A 17,856-nucleotide genomic window follows, 5' to 3' on the forward strand; every position below is an offset into this window, starting at 1 on the left:
GCTTTGTATTTCTGCAAAAAAAAAAAAAGTTAAGTGTTCTGAAGTGCCACACGAAGGCTTAATTTTCTCTGAAATTAAAATGTCACTCAAGTTGCATATAAACCAACTTCTACAAAATCCTCAAAAGATGGATTCTTTCTATTTTATATAAAAGCTGAACTAGTTAAAAGTGAGTTTAAGGGTCCATGGGTTCATGGATGGATTTACTCAACACAGATCCAGAAGAAGTCTGATGCTTCTCATTTACTGAAATAAAAAACTGGAATCCATTATGAAATTATAGTGATTGTACAGTTATAATGAAAATGAGTCTTGATTCTGTTTCCTCACCTCAATGTGTTTAATTGTGCCCTCAAAGTCTTCTTTAGTGTGTTCACTTTCTTGTAGATTAATGTCCAAGTAATATAGTTCTGCTTCGAGCTCTTCCTGGAATTATAGAAAATAAAAACACATGAACACCAGCTGCTCACTGATATGATCATTTGGTGATGTGAAAAACTATTTGTTTGCCACATACCGATCTCAAACTAAATTGATTCAGGAATTAAAAACCTTGGGGAACACAAAGTACAGTTTTTAAATGATTGGAAGTAAAAAAGTTCCAACTGGGTCTGCATGAAAATGTATTTGTCCCCGTTACTGATTCCCCAAATCAGTTGAAACTATGTTAATAAAAGAATAGACTCAACCAGTCCTGATTATTGCATTTTATGGCCAGATTTACTAAACAGGTCAAATTAGCATGAGGGTGCTATATAAAGCGCCAATAAGAGTGGAAAGTTCTGCGGTTGATTTACTGACAATTTCAAAGTAAATTGTGTGATTCATTTAAATCAGCTGCAAAATGACTGTGTCCACGCCTTTTCATCACTATTTTTTTCACTGCACATTTTTTAGTAAATCCTGACAGCAGTTTTTTAAGCCAAAAGAGGGCTTGCGCAAGCTGTTAGTAAATCTGGCCCTTAAAGCATTTCAAATGAAGTTATGTAAAATGGCAGAGAGAACGTGATGTGTTAATGACTTAGTCATTGTTCTTTACATGTAAAACAAAATACATATTTTGTCTTACCTTATATGATGATGCCATTTCACTGATGGGTCTGAATGTGTGATTGTCATGTTGTTGTGAATCTCTGCACGCTAAACACACCGGCTGTTTGTCCTCCAGACAGAAGAGCTCGAGTTTCTCACCATGTAAACTGCAGAGCTGCTCAGACAAGAAACAAGAAAGTTCTTCAGCAGATACATTTAGTGAATCTATTTTCACAGTTTGCGCTCCAGCAATCTTAAACTTCACTTTACTTCAATAATGAATCACTACGAGAATCACAAAGATCTGCTGTCTGTTAAGAAACAAACTACTCAAAAATACTTCATGAAAGCGTTTCTCACTGATCGTTGACTGCTTTTGTCAAGAGAAAAGAGAGTGACAGAAATAAGCCCCTCTCTCCCTGGTCTTTGTTGTAAGAGGATGGAGTGTCTGTGTACCTTTGGGTGTGTTAAACAGGTCAGAGAGGAGCGTCAGGATTTCATCAGGTTAAAGTTTAACAGTGCATTCAAAATTACATTGAAATACATACAGTATTATATGTACACAGAATAAATCAAACACAAAATGATAATGAAATAACTCAGGTCACTTTATTTGTGTCTAATTTATTGCTCTTTATTTGTCACAGAGTTCCTCCAGGGTCTGTCATGATCAAATCGTTCACAAAACGATTTCTTCACATGCTGAAGTCACAATCATAAACACACGTTTGCTTATTGAGACGCAAGCAGAGGCTGGAAGAGCAACCAAAAACTGTACTCAAGTAAAATTACCAGAACTTATCACTACTTAAGCAGAAGTAAAAGTAATTGTCAATAATTACTTGAGTAAGAGTGAAAAAGTATTCAATGAAAAGACTAATCTAGCAGCGGAACAAGCAAGATAATCATTGAAGCGTGAATATGCTATGTGAAGAGGGAGAAAGTTTGTTTTCAGCAAAAGAAAGGTATATCACAGGATGTGAATACAAACAAAGTCCATCCGGACAAATATGTAAAGCAAGTCACGTAATGTTTGAGTCACACACAAACAGAGAAAAAGCATAAAATACATGGATTTGATCATGAAGAGGGACCATATGAAAGAGACTGAACTGGACCAAGTCAATGAGAAGGACTGAAATCCTCAAAGTAAATAACCAGATCCTGATTTTAAATCTAGAAACAGGTGCAGATTGCAATGTCATTTCAAGAGATCTGGATGCTTTGAAGCCTGACAGAAAGGACATGAAAAATCAGGATGTAAACTAGTGACATATTCAGGCCACAAGATATCCAGCGCCTGGCCGCGATAAACAGCATTGCAAAAGACGCGTGGCGCAACGACCCAGAAATATTGCTTTTGATGCGATCGACTCGAGTCTCCTTTTCCCATCACATATCAGATCGGAAAGGCATTTATTTTCAATAAAAATAAAGGAAATGTTTGAAAAGTTGAAATAAAACGCCTCATTAATAATACAGTGTTATTGGGTATGGTTACACTCTAAAAAACCCTGGGTTGTTATTAACCCAAGGGCTGGGTAAATATAGGACAGAACCCATCTTGGGTTAAATTTACCCAGCAAATTGGGTTGTTTATTTAACCCAGCATAATGGGTTTATTAATTTTTACTATATTACTAGCTTATTTTTTACTTCATACATTAAATAATGTTTACAGATTAACTTAAATCCTCTAAACTTTTCTAAAATACTCCACACAACCACTGGTTTGCATGATAACTTCATTTACAGCATTCACATACAGGATTTTTAAGAGTGTAGGTTAAGGTTTTACTGTCCCAATAAGGCGGCATCCATTTAATAATTTTAATAAATATGATAATTTACACTCAATATGTTATTGCATACTCTAATGTACCACAGTAGGTATAAATATCTGCCAGCTAACTACTATTTACACAGCCTATGCTAAAGAAAACACTGCTATTCTAGTGTAAACAGAATTTATAATTATTTACATTTAAACTATATCCTTTTTTTCACTTAGTGTAATGAAAATAATATAATTGTTCAGTTAAAGATTCTGTTCAATATGTAAAGTTCATTAATTATGAAATGAGTTCAATATAGCATTATTTACTAGTGTGAACCCTTGTTAACAAGCCTTTGTAAAAGTATGGTTAGCACAGCTATTTGTATAAAAGCCTCGACAGCTGTGCTGAATTAATGTTTGTCATGTGACAACATTGTAGCATGCTATTCTGAAACATTATTTGTTGCTTACTGTATATACTGTTTCACACACTATTCTAAAAAAAAAACAGTAGGCAGTATGCACTGTGCACATAAAGCAGTAAGCTAGTGTGCCATTCTGAACACAGCCCAACTATCTAAACATAATGCACGACGACTGCTGTATGTAACCTACCCATCCTACAGGCAAGACAGCCAGACACAGCCTATATACTGGCTCTGATAATCATAACATATACCTGCCTCTAGCTCCAGATCAGTTTTTGTGAATGAATGACTTGCTCTACCTGCTGGGCTTCATCAACACCCGCTTGCGCCACCTGCTGGTGAGTAACTGACAGCAAATGGAGAACATGCATCGGTAGGCTACTCTACTGCTATTCCTGCAGCTCCCGGATGTTCAATGTTAAAGGGGTCATATGATGCGATTTCAATTTTTCCTTTATCTTTGGAGTGTTACAAAGACTCAAAAAATAATGTTCTTTTTAGCAACATCATATGACCCCTTTAAGGTTAAAAGATGAGTTAAAGAAATATGGGATGAGTGTGTTGAACCCAGTGGTGGAAAGAGTACTGAAAAAATATACTCAAGTAAAAGTACCATTACCTTCCAAAAAATATAGTGAGAGTAGAGTAAAAGTACTTGTCCAAAAAACTACTTGAGTAAGAGTGAAAGAGTAGCCTATTTAAAAGTACTTATGACTCAGAGTCAGCCACGCCTACCTAAAACGACTTGTTCTAACACGCCCCCACATACCTACATCACTATGTGGGAAGATTTGCATAACGCCGCCCAAATGTTCACGCAAAGAAAGAAGGCATAACTTTTATTCTCGCTGTAGTATTGTTGTTGCCGTCACCATGTCGTGAAGGCGCTGTGTGATTCGTTGTGAAAGCGAAACTACTTTGTTTGGTCTTCCAAAAGAGGAGGATATCTGCTTCGTCATGCCTGGAGCTGATCCATGCTGGTCGCTGAGGAAATACTACAACTTTGCTGTGGATCGCTGGATCGGCTTTCGCCGTGGACGAAGTGGAGTCCAGCCCAGGGTCGTCACATGTGGTTGCCGCAAGCCCACCCGCCACACCGTTCTTTAGCCCACTGGCCTCTGCTCACTCTAGGCCGTCGTGTGTGACGCTGTGTTTCGTTGTGAAAGCGAAACTACTTTGTTTGGTCTTCCAAAAGAGGAGGATATCTGCTTCGTCATGCCTGGAGCTGATCCATGCTGGTCGCTGAGGAAATACTACAACTTTGCTGTGGATCGCTGGATCGGCTTTCGCCGTGGACGAAGTGGAGTCCAGCCCAGGGTCGTCACATGTGGTTGCAGTGTTTTTATATGTTATATATTTAAAGCGAGTTGTTTTGAGCAGTGTAGAGTAGGACTTGTTGTTTGTAATTTCTCCGATCACAAATGCAGACATGGTTTTATGTTTACGAAGATGCGACTGAATTGATGCTTGAAGAATGCGCTTCCAGCAGCCATGATAAACAGTTGGAGGTTTAAGTTTTCTGTGCACAATTTGATTTGACGAGACCTATTACTCTCTATCCAATCACGTTGATGGATAAAAATAAAATTTAAATAAGCATGTAACGACCACAAACGGAGGAAAATAGCGGAGTAAAAGTACCGATACATCACTTAAAATGTATTCAAGCTAAAGTAAAAGTACACAATTTTTAAATACTCAAAAAAGTACAATTACTGATAAAAACTACTTAATTACTGTAACGTGAGTATTTGTAATTCGTTACTTCACACCCCTGCTTGAACCTTAAGAATATACTAAAAGAGCAGATCAATAAAGTATAATAAAGGGGGGGTTGTACAGGTGTGTACAAGCACACCTGTACATACAATTTATTCTTTTTTTTTGTGGTTTATATTTATGCATGTGTATTTTATTCACATCTCACTTTTATTATCTGTGTGTTGTTGTTGTCTCAGTGTACTGGAAGCTTGTGACACTATAACAAATTCCTTGTATGTGCAAACATACTTGGCAATAAAGCTCTTTCTTTCTTTTCTTTCTTTCTTTCTTTAAAGAAAGCACTAATGTTTGGCCCACACTCCAGTACAGCAGGTGGCGGATATGCACCTTAATTGTTAGTTTCCTCCCGCCAATAAAAATGGAAGAAGAATAAGATGTTCAATGTAAAGCGAAATAAAACGGACTATTTTTAAACTGACTGAATATTTTGGAAGGTGAATATGAGTTCATGAATATTTCATAATGAAAATGTGTGTGAAATAATTTTAATTGAAATATCCACAGTTTAAATATACAACCATGTTGAATTTCAGCCCCTAAAAATGAAATCCCTGATAATACAATGCATTGAAATGCAATCCCTGTTAATGCAATGCATTTTTGCCCTTTGTTTCGAATACATTTGTCATAATTGTCCTCCCACATTACTGTGTACAATGTTTTGCCAATATTACATAATCATCAGCTTTTTAATTTGAAAATTGATCAAACTGATGAAAACATTGAACATATGTTGAATTCATCTGATCTATTTCTCCATCTGTCTTTGATGCAGGAAATCTCTGCTTGTTTTCTGTGGCCGCGACTTTATTAATCTTTATTAAATTTATTAGACATCACACAGCTGAATATATTTATCTAGCCTTGCACAAAGCACACAGCGGACAGAGCTATGCGTGTGAAAGAGACTTTAAAGCATCCATAATATTTTTTATTAAAATATTAGTCAATAAGCAGCAGACAGCAGCAGCTCCTCTCTGGAATGAAGTCGTTTTTATGAATGACTGCATTCATCGCTGACCACGCCCCCGAACTCCCAAAACTCCGCCTCGACGTCAAAGCCACGCCCATTTAGAATCCGAGGGGGCGGGGCTTCGGATGAAATCTCAGTTCACCCGTATAAAGACTGCGGTATGAAAACAAGAGTTATAAACTTCACTGCTCGAATCAGCGACGGCTGGCATTATCGTGCTGGAATAAACGCGCCTGGCTGGATTATTACCGCTTGTCTGTAAGAGCTCAAGTGCTTTATTCTGGTTACAGTTTCCATAAATCACCTTCCGTGGACACTGAAGGGTTTATTATGAAGATGAGGGATTTATTGTGTCTGCTGGTGCTTGTACCGATCATCTGCACGACGGTAAGTCACAAGAAAGTTATGTAAACAGTGTAAACAGCAACAGTTCATTGCATTTCATTAAGAAACCTAATAAAATGCAGACAGAAACATATCAGTCGTTCATATAATTATGCATAGTTGTGTATAAATATATGTAAATACAATTGTTTTATTTATAAATTATTAAATATATGTGTATAATTTTTTTTAAATACTGTACAAATGATTATATATGTATATATGGTCTGCACACCTGAGAGAGTCTGACCATCCTCATGGCTTCTGCTGTTCCGAAATAGAGGAGCACAGGCTCAAAATAACCAAAGCACAACAATCCCCCCATTAACCCCGTCGGTCAGAATCGGTCAGGGAGGGTCCGAGTTATGCTTTGATCTCACATCCACATATGGGTGACTCGAGAGCCCATCTCCTCTGAGTTTAAGATGCCTGGCGCGGCGGTCATTCTCAGAGGGCTTGGCTGGGTATTCATACAGCGATGGAGATTGTGTAATAGAATGTTATTTCAAAGTTATCTGGTCTTTAATAATGTTATCAAAATGTTATACCTCATTCATGGAATGTTTCCTTTCTAGAACATTTTAGTTGGATGTTCGTCTAACATTTAAAAAAAAAATGTTATTGACTTGATTTGGAATGTTTACAGAACTTTCAAAAGTAACATTCTCATAATGTTTGAAAGTTATCAAATGGAATGTTCCCTTAACGTTTTCAAAACATATGTTCTCCAGACATTCTAAGAACACTTTGTTAATATTCCTATTAATCTATAAATGTTATTTCTCTTTTCTGAATGTTTTCTGAACGTTCAAATTTTCCAGTTTTTTTATAAATGTTTAAAAAAGGATTTTTCTTTGTATATGATCATTATAAACATTCTTATCATTTTCTTTTTTATATATTTTTATTGGTGTAATTTCAAATTTTTTTCTTACAAGAGGATGGTACATTCATTCTCTTTATATCGAAAAAATGGCAAAGAATAAAAATAATTTAGTAATAAATAAAAAAAAATTAAAAACATGGCAATATTTTTTTTTTACGATTCAATACTATTTTGTAAAATATTTTGTATAGCTTGGTACCAAATCCGGATGTAAGTTTATATTTCTTATTACAATTTTTCCATTTTATCATTTTCAAACATTATATGAACATTAGTTTTGAATGTTCTCTAAAAGTTCTGAAACAAGTAGTAAGATGAACGTCCAATTAAAATGTTTTTGAAAAACGTTCCATGAACAATGTATAATGTTTTTGTGCTAAAGTTTTCAGAACATTATTAAAGACCAGATAACACTGAACAACCATTCTATTAACATTGCAAGAACCTAGCCAGAACATGGTTAAAGCTAGAAGGGATACAGCAAAAACTACTGGGCATGCGCACATCAATATAGCGTAATTTTTCTTACACTGTACAACAATAATTACTGTTTTGGCATTATTGTAAGGGGTAGGTTTAGGGTTGGGGTAGGTGTAGGTGTAGACATTAATAAAACACAATCTAATAGGTAGAAAAATGTATTTATTGTTAGCTTCCGGTTTTTGCTGTATCCCTTCTAGCCACAACCCCAGAACATTAGCCAAAGATCTAGAAATGTTTGCTGTTCAGATGAGCCCAGTTCATTTTCACTTCATAACAGGTGATTTAATTTCTAGCTGTTAGCCATCCTGACACATTTTATTAAGATCACCCAAATAAAAAAATACATTCAAGTAGTTCTTACTTAAAGGAGTAGTTCACCCAAAAATGAAACTCTTGTGATCATTTACTCACCCTCATGATGTTCCAAACCTGTATGAGTTTCTTTCTTCTGCTGAACACAAAAGAAGATATTTTGAAGAATGGGTTTGGTTACCCACATATCTTTTTTTTTTTTTTTTTTAATGTTCAACATAATAAATAAACTCTTTGGAACAACTTGAGTGTGAGTAAATGATGACAGAATTTTTATTTTGGGGTGAACTATCCCTTTAAATATTCAGAAATAATAATTTTATTTGTGCAGAGGTTTTATCAGGCAACATTAAGTTGCACCGAGACTCTGTTATCCATCTCTTTTACATCTGTCTGTCTTTCTCCGGTCTGCAGGTACGAGCGAGGTGTCCTAAGGTGTGTAAGTGTCCGGCGGAGCGGCCCGTGTGCCCACCGGGCGTCAGTGCGGTGCCCGACGGCTGCGGCTGCTGTAAGGTTTGTGCCGCCCAGCTAAACGACGACTGCCATGAAGACAAACCCTGCGACCATCACAAGGGCCTGGAGTGTAACTATGGCAACGATGTGGCCAGTATCCATGGAATCTGCCGAGGTGAGTTAATAAAACAACTCTAGGTTTTTTTGGGGGGTCTCTAAAAATAATTGTATAAATTTAAATTAATTTGCACTAGTGTGTGTGTGTATATATATATATATATGCTTGTGTAAATTAATTTAAAATCTATCAAATGTACAACTTTTTAAACAGCAATTCAAAAGAAAGAAAATTCAAATATGTTTGATTTCTTATCATTTGCATATATCAAAATATATTTATAATGATTTTGCATTAGCGTATATTTGTCACAAAATATTGTATTGATGATGCAAATTGATTTAATTTGATAACAAAAAAAATCATACATTTCATGAATTTAAATGAATTTTGATTACCATAAATGTATACAAATATATTCTAATGCAAAAGTATTTACATTTGTAAGTTTTGTTTGGTTAATGACAAACTAAAGGCTACCGGACATTTACAAAACCTTTGATGTCCCACCCAAACTTCCTGTTTTAATAGGATATGCAGTCAAAAATACTAATGAAAGCACTCGATTCTAATTTTATATTCAAGAATTAGTCATTACATTTATAATTCATGATTATATTTTTTGAAAATATACATGCTTGTTGAAAGGTTTGGATTAATTCGATTTCCAAACCTTCCAATAATTGTCGTAAATAATAAATTGAATGACAAACTGCTTAATAATGTAGTTCTAACTATGGTTTCAAAGAGGACTGATGTAGTTTGGTCACCCTGGGCTTCAGGTTTTATCTTTATTAAGACATGCACATGCATTTCCTCACATACAGAGGATATTTTGTGCACTGGGCTAGTGTCTATATTAAGGTAGTTATTTGAGTTGGACCAAAGGGGGGGTTTTAGGGGGCATCTCACACACCCAAAGACTATCTGACGCTCAACGACATTGTAAACAAGTCAAAATTCCACTCTGCCCTAAACATAGAGCCTCTCTCATAAAAGCAAAGGATAGAATGTCCATCTCTGTTTAACCCCTTACTGTCACTCTGTGCAGGTCGTCTTCTGGATAATTCAATGCAAATAATTCAAAAGATGTCCAAATGGATCACAGTTTATCTAAAGAATGTTTCGATATTTTTACTGGAAAACAAGACAAAATACTGACTGAGACTTAGCTAACAAAAATATGTTTCATGAACAACTTGCTTACGATACCATTAAGTTATGAAAATGTTATTTCTGAATGTTCTCTAAACGTTTGAAATGTACAGTTATTTTAAATGCTTTATAAAACATTATGGGAATATTACTTTGGAATGTTTTTGAACATTCTGAAACAAGTAGTAACATTTTTTTAAATGTCAGCTGAAAGTACAACTAAATTGTTTCAGGAAAAAAAAAAATGTCATGAACAATGTGTAATGTGAACTATACAGTTCCTAACAACGCCCCTTAGCTGTTATAAATTCACTGTAAACCACGGCTTCATGGGGATTATTGCTTTTATAAAACGGTTATTCCAAATACGTAGTAAGGTTTCACAAAATAAAACGGAGCAAATAAAGTGTAATGATATTAATAAAAGCAGTATTCTTCCACCAAACAATGTAGGTCCTCAGAAACAGTAGTGGTTCCAACAAAGTGGTTACCGAGAAACACACAGAAGTAAACAAAGGTGTGTGTTTGTAGAGTAATTTACAACAGCTTCGAACCCGTCTCAACCAATCAGAATCAAGCACCGGAACTCTCCGTTTTATAAATAATGTATTTCTGCTAATGCTTTTGAACGAAGGTTCTATTAACGTTACTGGAAGAACCTTGAAGAATGTTCTGAGAAAATTCCCTGTTAGCTGGGACAACAGTTTTTTTACACTGACAAAAACACCCCATAATTACTAAAACCTAAACTAAAATTACAATTTTTAATATAATTTGAACATCAGTTCCCTATGGCTGAGTCCTGCTCCTGTCTTTCTTTTGTCTTTTCAGCCAAACTGGAAGGCCGCTCTTGCGAATACAATGGCCGCATGTATCAGAATGGAGAAAACTTCCACGCGGGCTGCAAACACCAGTGCACCTGTATCGACGGGGCGGTGGGCTGCGTGCCCCTCTGCCCCACCGATATTCCTCTGGCATCGCCATCCTGTCCCGCACCTCGACTGGTCAAAATCCCGGGCCAGTGCTGCCTCATCGTGGACTGTCACGGCGAGTCCTCCCTCCTCCCACCAGTGTTCAGACGGCCGCAGCCGCCTCCGTATCTGTTCCCCGACCTGCGCACCTACAAGAAACCCCAACCAAAGCCATTCCCCTACAAGCCCAAAGAATCTCTGAGCAATGAACTCATAGAGGTGGAGAAAAAGTGGGACAAACCACATAGCCGAAAGCACCTGCCAGGTGAGGGCACTGTTCAGTGTGTTTACCTGTGTTTCCCCAACAAGCTTCGTAATTAGCACTAGACTTCTTGGTCAACAAGTATCCCTAGAAAGACTTTTCACATGTCAAAAGCACCAAAGCAGCTTAAATCAGTGTGTAACAGCGTGTATATGCATGTATATGCATGTAGATGTAAGATTAAGGCAAGACACTACAGGCAAAACCAAATTTGAGATTTTTGAGCTATTTGACTTTCATAACACATCTTCTTTCAGACTAGTGGAAAGATAACATCTAAAATACACGTTTAGGTGTTTGTTACACTTTATCTATGTCCATTCCAATGCATATCTTTAGAGGCTATGAGTTTTTTCTCCACTTCAGCAGCACTTGCATACACCAAACTTAACATATTTATTCCCATTTATATTCTGAAGGTTGTTATTGAATGATTTGTTCATACATTATTCACTTGATTTTATTATTGCACTCTATCTGTGTCTGTAGATTTCCATTACAATACAAATCTTTAAAGGCCGTTTTCTCTAAATGAGTTTGTTTCTCCACTTCAGCAGCACTTACATTCATCATACTTAACACTTGTATTGCTTTTGTCTCTATTCTGAAGGTTTTTACTGAGGGGTTTGTTCATTTTATAATTCATACTGATTTACACAGCATTTTACTCCATAAACTGCTTTTTTTCTGGCTGTTGACAGTATTTTCAGATTTTTGGAGTTATAAAAAGAGTTATCAAAAATCCCCTCAGTAAAAACCTTTAACTGTAGTATGTGACCCTGGACCACAAATCAGTCATAAGGGTCAATTTTTCAAAATTGAGATTTATACATTATATGAAAGCTATAAATAAGCTTTCTATTGATGTAAGGTTTTTTAGGACAATATTTAGCTGAGATACAACTATTTGAAAATCTGGAATCTGAGGGTGCAAAAAAATCTAAATATTCAGAAAATCGCCTTTAAAGTTGTCCAAATGAAGTTCTTAGCAATGCATATTACTAATCAAAAATTAAGTTTTGATATATTTACGGTAGGAAATTTACAAAATATCTTCATGGAACATGATCTTTACTTAATATCCTAATGATTTTTGGCATAAAAGAAAAATTTATAATTTTGACCCATACAATGTATTGTTGGATATTACTACAAATATACCCCAGCGACTTAACACTGCTTTTGTGCTCCAGGGTCACATACAGTATGTTAACAAAATGAAACAATGATTTTGAACCTGGCGTTATCCAATGTTCAGATTTATCTTCTGGAAATTAGTGCATATTTAAGTAGAAACTGCCTCACTGGCTTATTTAAACATACATTTTCAGAAAACTTGTAATACAAAACAATTATTTTAATGAGGAGTCTTGCCTTAACTTCTTTTAACTTGACATGGCACCAAACATGGGGTTCATTGCAATACTATTACTATACTAAACTAAATGAGAATGAGATGGCTAAAGTTAAATAAGTTGAATTTGTTTTATATTTCGTTTTATTTAAAGTAAAAAAAACAGTTTTTTAAATTTTTTTTACAGTTTTAGTTTAAGTTAACTATAATAACCTTGTCTCAGGCTGTGATATGCATCGTTACCATCAACAACGTCTGTTTAGCATATGTTTACATAAACTAACAATTAAAAATAGTGCAGCGAAGTGCAAGAATGTGTCCTGTGTAAACGCCCCCTTTGGCTGCCCTTGAGTTTCGGGTTCAAATAACAATCAGTCTCAATATGAGCTGTGGCGGTTCCTCCTGCATGTGCTTCTGTGTGGGTGCCTGTGTTTAGGAGCCCACTGCTTCTTTTCCACGAGATCCTTGTGAACCAGCCCCACACACGGTGCCTCTGTCAGGCAGCTGTTTCCCTGCACGCCGTAATCACTTTCTCTGTGCGTCAGTGTTCCCTGTTGGGTGAATGGTGCCTGTGTACTAACTTACCCCGTCTCTCTCGCTCTTCCTAGCGTGGAAGCAAGCCAAGCAATGTGTTGCGCAGACGACAAACTGGACACCTTGTTCACGCAGCTGCGGGATGGGCGTTTCATCTCGGGTCACCAATGAGAATGCGCAGTGCAAGCTGCTGAAGGAAACCAGACTCTGCAACATTCGTCCCTGTAGTTCTGTGAATGTGCCTATAAAGGTAAACATATCAGAGATTATCTGCACAATTACCACAAGATCCTGCTGAAAAGACCAGTTTATGTTTGCATAAATAGCTTAAGAATTCTTCCCTGCTTCACCAAAATGGACCAGCTTCTAAACAACATGTTTATGTTGGTGCACAGGCACCAACTGGTACTAACCAATATAAAAACATTAATTAAATTAAATCCATAAATCTAAGCCTTGCAATCATCATTTGGCCTTTGGCTCTTTCTAGTGCAGTTTCACAATGGAAATGTTGCTCTTACATTGTTTTCCAGTGTGCAAGCAAAATGTCTATTTTTAACATTATTTAAAGACTTGCTTATTTTTGACTATTATTAGGTATGATTCTGTATATGGAAGTAGCTTAAACAACAACAGTCACATTAGCAGTACTTGAAATATGAGTAAAAATGTTAACATGAATGATGCAATGTGATATTTGAATTAAATTTGCATACTTTCACTATAGAAAGTGCTCTACTTCCTCAGTATTTTTATCTTGTATTCCTAGTACAAATGTCTAAACATTCTTAAATAAACACATGTTTTCTGGAGATGCTCAATGAACATAATGGCAAAGTCTTGTTGTCTTGTTGAAAATTATTGGAATTAAGTGAGTTTATTATTAAAAACATGAAAAGATCTGCCAGTGCAGTGAGATTAAATACACTCAGATTAAAGACTGAATCTATGAAGACTAAAGTCTTAAAATCTTACGCTGTGTTGCTTTTCTAGTAAATTTATGATCTTAGGGATTTTAGACAGTTAAAAAAAATAATAATAATAATCAAGAATCAATTTTAATGGTGCACACTGCTAAAGTGACTTAGGGTGTTTACATGACAATATTGTCAAAGCAATCCCTGTTCACATGGATCCGGAAAAATGACTAAAGGCGCTGTATTATGCATGCCAGGCCAGTAGTTGGCGATGTCAGTTTGTAAAGAAACACTGAGTGGCTGTGCACATACTGAAGGAACACATAATGCGCATGTCAACATTGTTTTTTCAAATTTGCTTTCAAAAACTTGCTCTTTGAAACCCGTTTTCAAAAGTTTGCATTCTCAGGCCACCAAAATGCCGCGTTCATGAAAATCAACAGCCAAAACACATAAAAAGTCATCAATTTTAAGTGGAAATTGGTGTCCTGTAAACGGCCCCTTAGCCAACTGAAGTTATCACTGCACACTTGTTTTCCATTGCAGATGTGAATGTAAACAGCCTTCTATTTTTCTTTAACAGAAGGGGAGGAAGTGCTCTCGTACCCAGAAGTCTCCCGAGCCTCTGCGTCTGCGCTACGCCGGCTGCCGCAGCACACGTCTCTATCGGCCCAACTACTGCGGGATGTGCCTGGACGGGCGATGCTGCTCACCCCGGCGCACGCGGACGGCCCCCATGCTCTTCGCCTGCCCCGACGGACAGCGCTTCGAGAGGGCCGTAATGTTTGTGCAGTCCTGCAAGTGCAATGACGAATGCGGCCACCTGAATGACGCAGCGCTCCCGCCCCAACGTTGGCTCTATGGTGACATGCACAAGTTCGTCGATTAACGTCTCGTTTGTCCAAAGACCTGCGCCCCATGTCTTTCCCCATCCAATAGAGTAGCGTTTCGATGTGTAACTCTGAGTAGATGCTAGGCCGAGGCCTTATTATAATGCAAATCCATGCGGAAAAAGGGCAATTTTGGGTTTCCAGTCCCTTGTACCGAGAGCCTTAGAGTAGATGCGCTTTCCGCGAGGAACCAGAATGGGATGAATCCCAGTCGTGAATATATACAATGGATTTTCTGATTGACTGGTCCTTACCATGAACAGTGATGCATTCTGGGGCACCTGCGCAATCTAGATGAGACTTTAAGCAGGTTTGGAGGGGAAAAAATGCCTCAGTGGGACGCTGATTAGACACTTAAATGTGGTGGGACCTCTCAGCTTCACAAGGGCTGACCTTTACGTCTTTTGTAGTGATTGCTTTGCCTTGACGTTCAAAGAACTGCTGGCAAATACAAGGGAAACTCAACGGGAAGTCGTTGTAAGCTACCCAGGGTTTGACTCAGCTGCTTGTGGACTCAACACTGAGACTTATGGTTTCGTGAGCCCATGACTCCGTCGACTCACCAAGCGATATTTGCCAAGTGCTGCAGCTCCCTGGCGTCAAAATGTCGGCTCCCCTGCTCCCGGCTAATTACAATCTTCTTCTTTGGGGACAGAAAGAAACCCAGTAACCCTTTGGTTTGCAATAAAAATATGTTTAAAACATCAGCATCTGATGTAAACATGTAATTTGAAAGTAATGAGTGGGACGGTTCTTTCAAACGCTGGTCTGTAATCTACCACGTGATGGCAGAGCCTGGTGCAAACGGCACTGGTGTCTGTGTGTTTTATAATGCAGCGGTTTCCATTTCTGCCTGGCATTGGTGCATGAACTGACGGAGGTCACACCATCTGACCTGAAGAACGAGGGTTTGAACAGGCTAAAAAAAAACAAATTTTGAGAAGGAGAAGCCATGTTGTCATTGAATGATTGTGTTAGTATATTTTAAGTTTCGTTTGAGCTCCCAATCTCAACTGAGTAAAACGGCATTTCTGCATATTACATTTCAGATGCCATGTCCGTTACAGCAGTCATTCGGAGGAAGTTGTGGAAAGCTGCTGACTGAATAAACAGCCAATTACATGCTGCATGTAAACTTGATTAAAAAATTAACAGCTTTCTGCTTTATGAAAAACATTTTTGTACAGACTTTTAAAAGTCTTGAGTGGATTATATAATCAGGAAATGACATTGAGCAGCCATGTGATTAAATGTTTCATAAATACCTTCATCATGATACACTTTCATACTGCTGAAAACCAGACTTATCTGGATTTGGGTCTGGTCTAAAATGGGCTTGTATTATAAGTTCCTCTCATTTGTTTTACCTCTTGAGACAGAGGACAACCACTCAACATCCATCATATAAACTGGCTTGTAAAAACTATTGACTCCAGGTGAGTTTTTTTTTTTTTTTAAGTTATTACTGCGGTGTAGCTCTACAGATTAAGCTCTACAGATTAGCTATAATCATTCCAACAGCCTAGTCAAATTCGGTGTACATTAAGTTTAAAGGGGTCATATGATGCTATTTTACAGATCATTATTTTGTGTATTTGGTGTAACAGAATATGTTGACATGCTTTAATGTTCAAAAAACACATTATTTTTCAAATACTGTACATTATTGTAGGTCCTCTATGCCCCGCCTCCCTCAAACACGTAGTTTTCTACAAAGCCCCTCCTTTGACAAGCGCAGCCTGCTCTGATTGGCCAGCTGACCCAGTGCATTGTGATTGGCCGAACACCACAAGCACGCGTCGGAAATGTAACGCCCCTTACCATAATCGCGAGCCTCAGCTTTCAAAGTAAATATCAAGACAGTTAATAATGTTGTTAGTTTTACCATCAGTTCAAGTCCGAAAGGGCAACAGAGTCGCGTGACAGACACAGTGATGATGCAGTACACAAGCCGCGGTTAAGACAGCTGACGTGCTATGATTTCTGACAGACAGTTCACTCTCCTGTGATGTGACCCAGTTCCCCTCACACACACACATGCGACGCGTTACTCTGCGCTGCTCAAAACTCCGCATTTGAACAGTCAATAGCAAATACGTAAACTAAGAACAAAACAGTAGCTGATTCAGAAGCGCCAGATTGTCATAGCAAAGTCAGAATGATATGTGGGGGCATGTTAGAACGGGCCATTTTAGGTAGGTGTGGCTGACTCTTAACTTTTATAAAGAATATCTCTTTGGATTTGAGACTTACAAAAACTTTTGAGACTTTGAGTCTTTGCAACTTTACAGATCTTCTTTATGCACCAAGAGCTTGTAACATTCCAAAGAGAAAGGAAAAATTGAAATCGCATCAAATGACCCCTTTAAATGTAATAAAAACCAAGAGCTCAGATATTATCAACCGAATAACATTTCTAACCGATCTTTAAAGGTTCAAAAATTATTTAACACAAAAATAGTGAAAAATAGTAGCATCTTATGCAGAGTTCACACTGCACGATTTTAGCCCGATTTTTCACTCGCCGACATCGCAGACAAATGCCCGAAATGGGAGGCAAATCGGTGCTCGGTCACGTGAGTGACAATCACACAGTGTGAATTATCAAAGACGTGATCTGAGGGAATCACAAAAATACTTGGCATGCTAAATATCTGGAGCTGTCGGCGATTCACAATCACGCAGTGTGCAATGATTTCTGACTGAAAAACACATCGGCGATGACCTACAGCCAATGAAAGACCAAGATACAGGGCAGCGGGAAGTTCAGGGAGGAGTTATAGACCAGAATATCAGTATTTTAATAGATACTATATGAACAATTATATCATACAGAAACAAGCACAAACATTTGCTTGAGCAGCTACAACATCAGCAGAACAGTTACCGCTAAACGATTTACCTCCAACTCTCTTTGCAGAACACCCAATCCCTGTTCCCTGCATCTCCCTCCTGCATAATCGGTTTTTCTTTTTCTCCTTGTAGCTGGAAATCAGCTCAGAGACAATTTGCAGGCTATATATATATATATATTTTAATAATTACAGTCTTGCTCGAGAACTCCGGTCTGATGCACGCGGGTTCTCGCGTTATTTCCTTGTCATTTCTCGCGTGTGTTTTGTTGTGAAACGTAGTTTGCGGACCA

The 17,856-nt window shown here is 37.5% G+C and overlaps 1 protein-coding gene across 1 annotated transcript; it reads left to right on the forward strand.

Annotated features, from left to right (window-relative positions):
- The first annotated feature begins 6,186 nt into the window (after window positions 1–6,186).
- LOC107574113 (protein CYR61-like) lies at window positions 6,187–15,885 on the forward strand. The gene is made up of 5 exons (XM_016260582.1): window positions 6,187–6,379; window positions 8,472–8,685; window positions 10,615–11,019; window positions 12,979–13,154; window positions 14,405–15,885. The coding sequence occupies exons 1-5, from the start codon at window positions 6,323–6,325 to the stop codon at window positions 14,708–14,710; spliced, it is 1,158 nt and encodes a 385-aa protein (XP_016116068.1). The 5' UTR covers window positions 6,187–6,322; the 3' UTR covers window positions 14,711–15,885.
- The last annotated feature ends 1,971 nt before the right edge of the window (window positions 15,886–17,856 follow it).

Source organism: Sinocyclocheilus grahami, unplaced genomic scaffold, assembly GCF_001515645.1.
Source record: "Sinocyclocheilus grahami isolate Dianchi unplaced genomic scaffold, SAMN03320097.WGS_v1.1 scaffold2117.1, whole genome shotgun sequence".
In the NCBI taxonomy this organism is placed as follows: domain Eukaryota; kingdom Metazoa; phylum Chordata; class Actinopteri; order Cypriniformes; family Cyprinidae; genus Sinocyclocheilus; species Sinocyclocheilus grahami.

Coding starts and splice junctions, on each gene's coding strand:
- LOC107574113 (XM_016260582.1), top strand. CDS start 6,323: ATGAAGATGAGGGATTTATTGTGTCTGCTGGTGCTTGTACCGATCATC. Junction 6,380..8,471: donor TACCGATCATCTGCACGACG/GTAAGTCACAAG, acceptor TCCGGTCTGCAG/GTACGAGCGAGGTGTCCTAA. Junction 8,686..10,614: donor TATCCATGGAATCTGCCGAG/GTGAGTTAATAA, acceptor TTGTCTTTTCAG/CCAAACTGGAAGGCCGCTCT.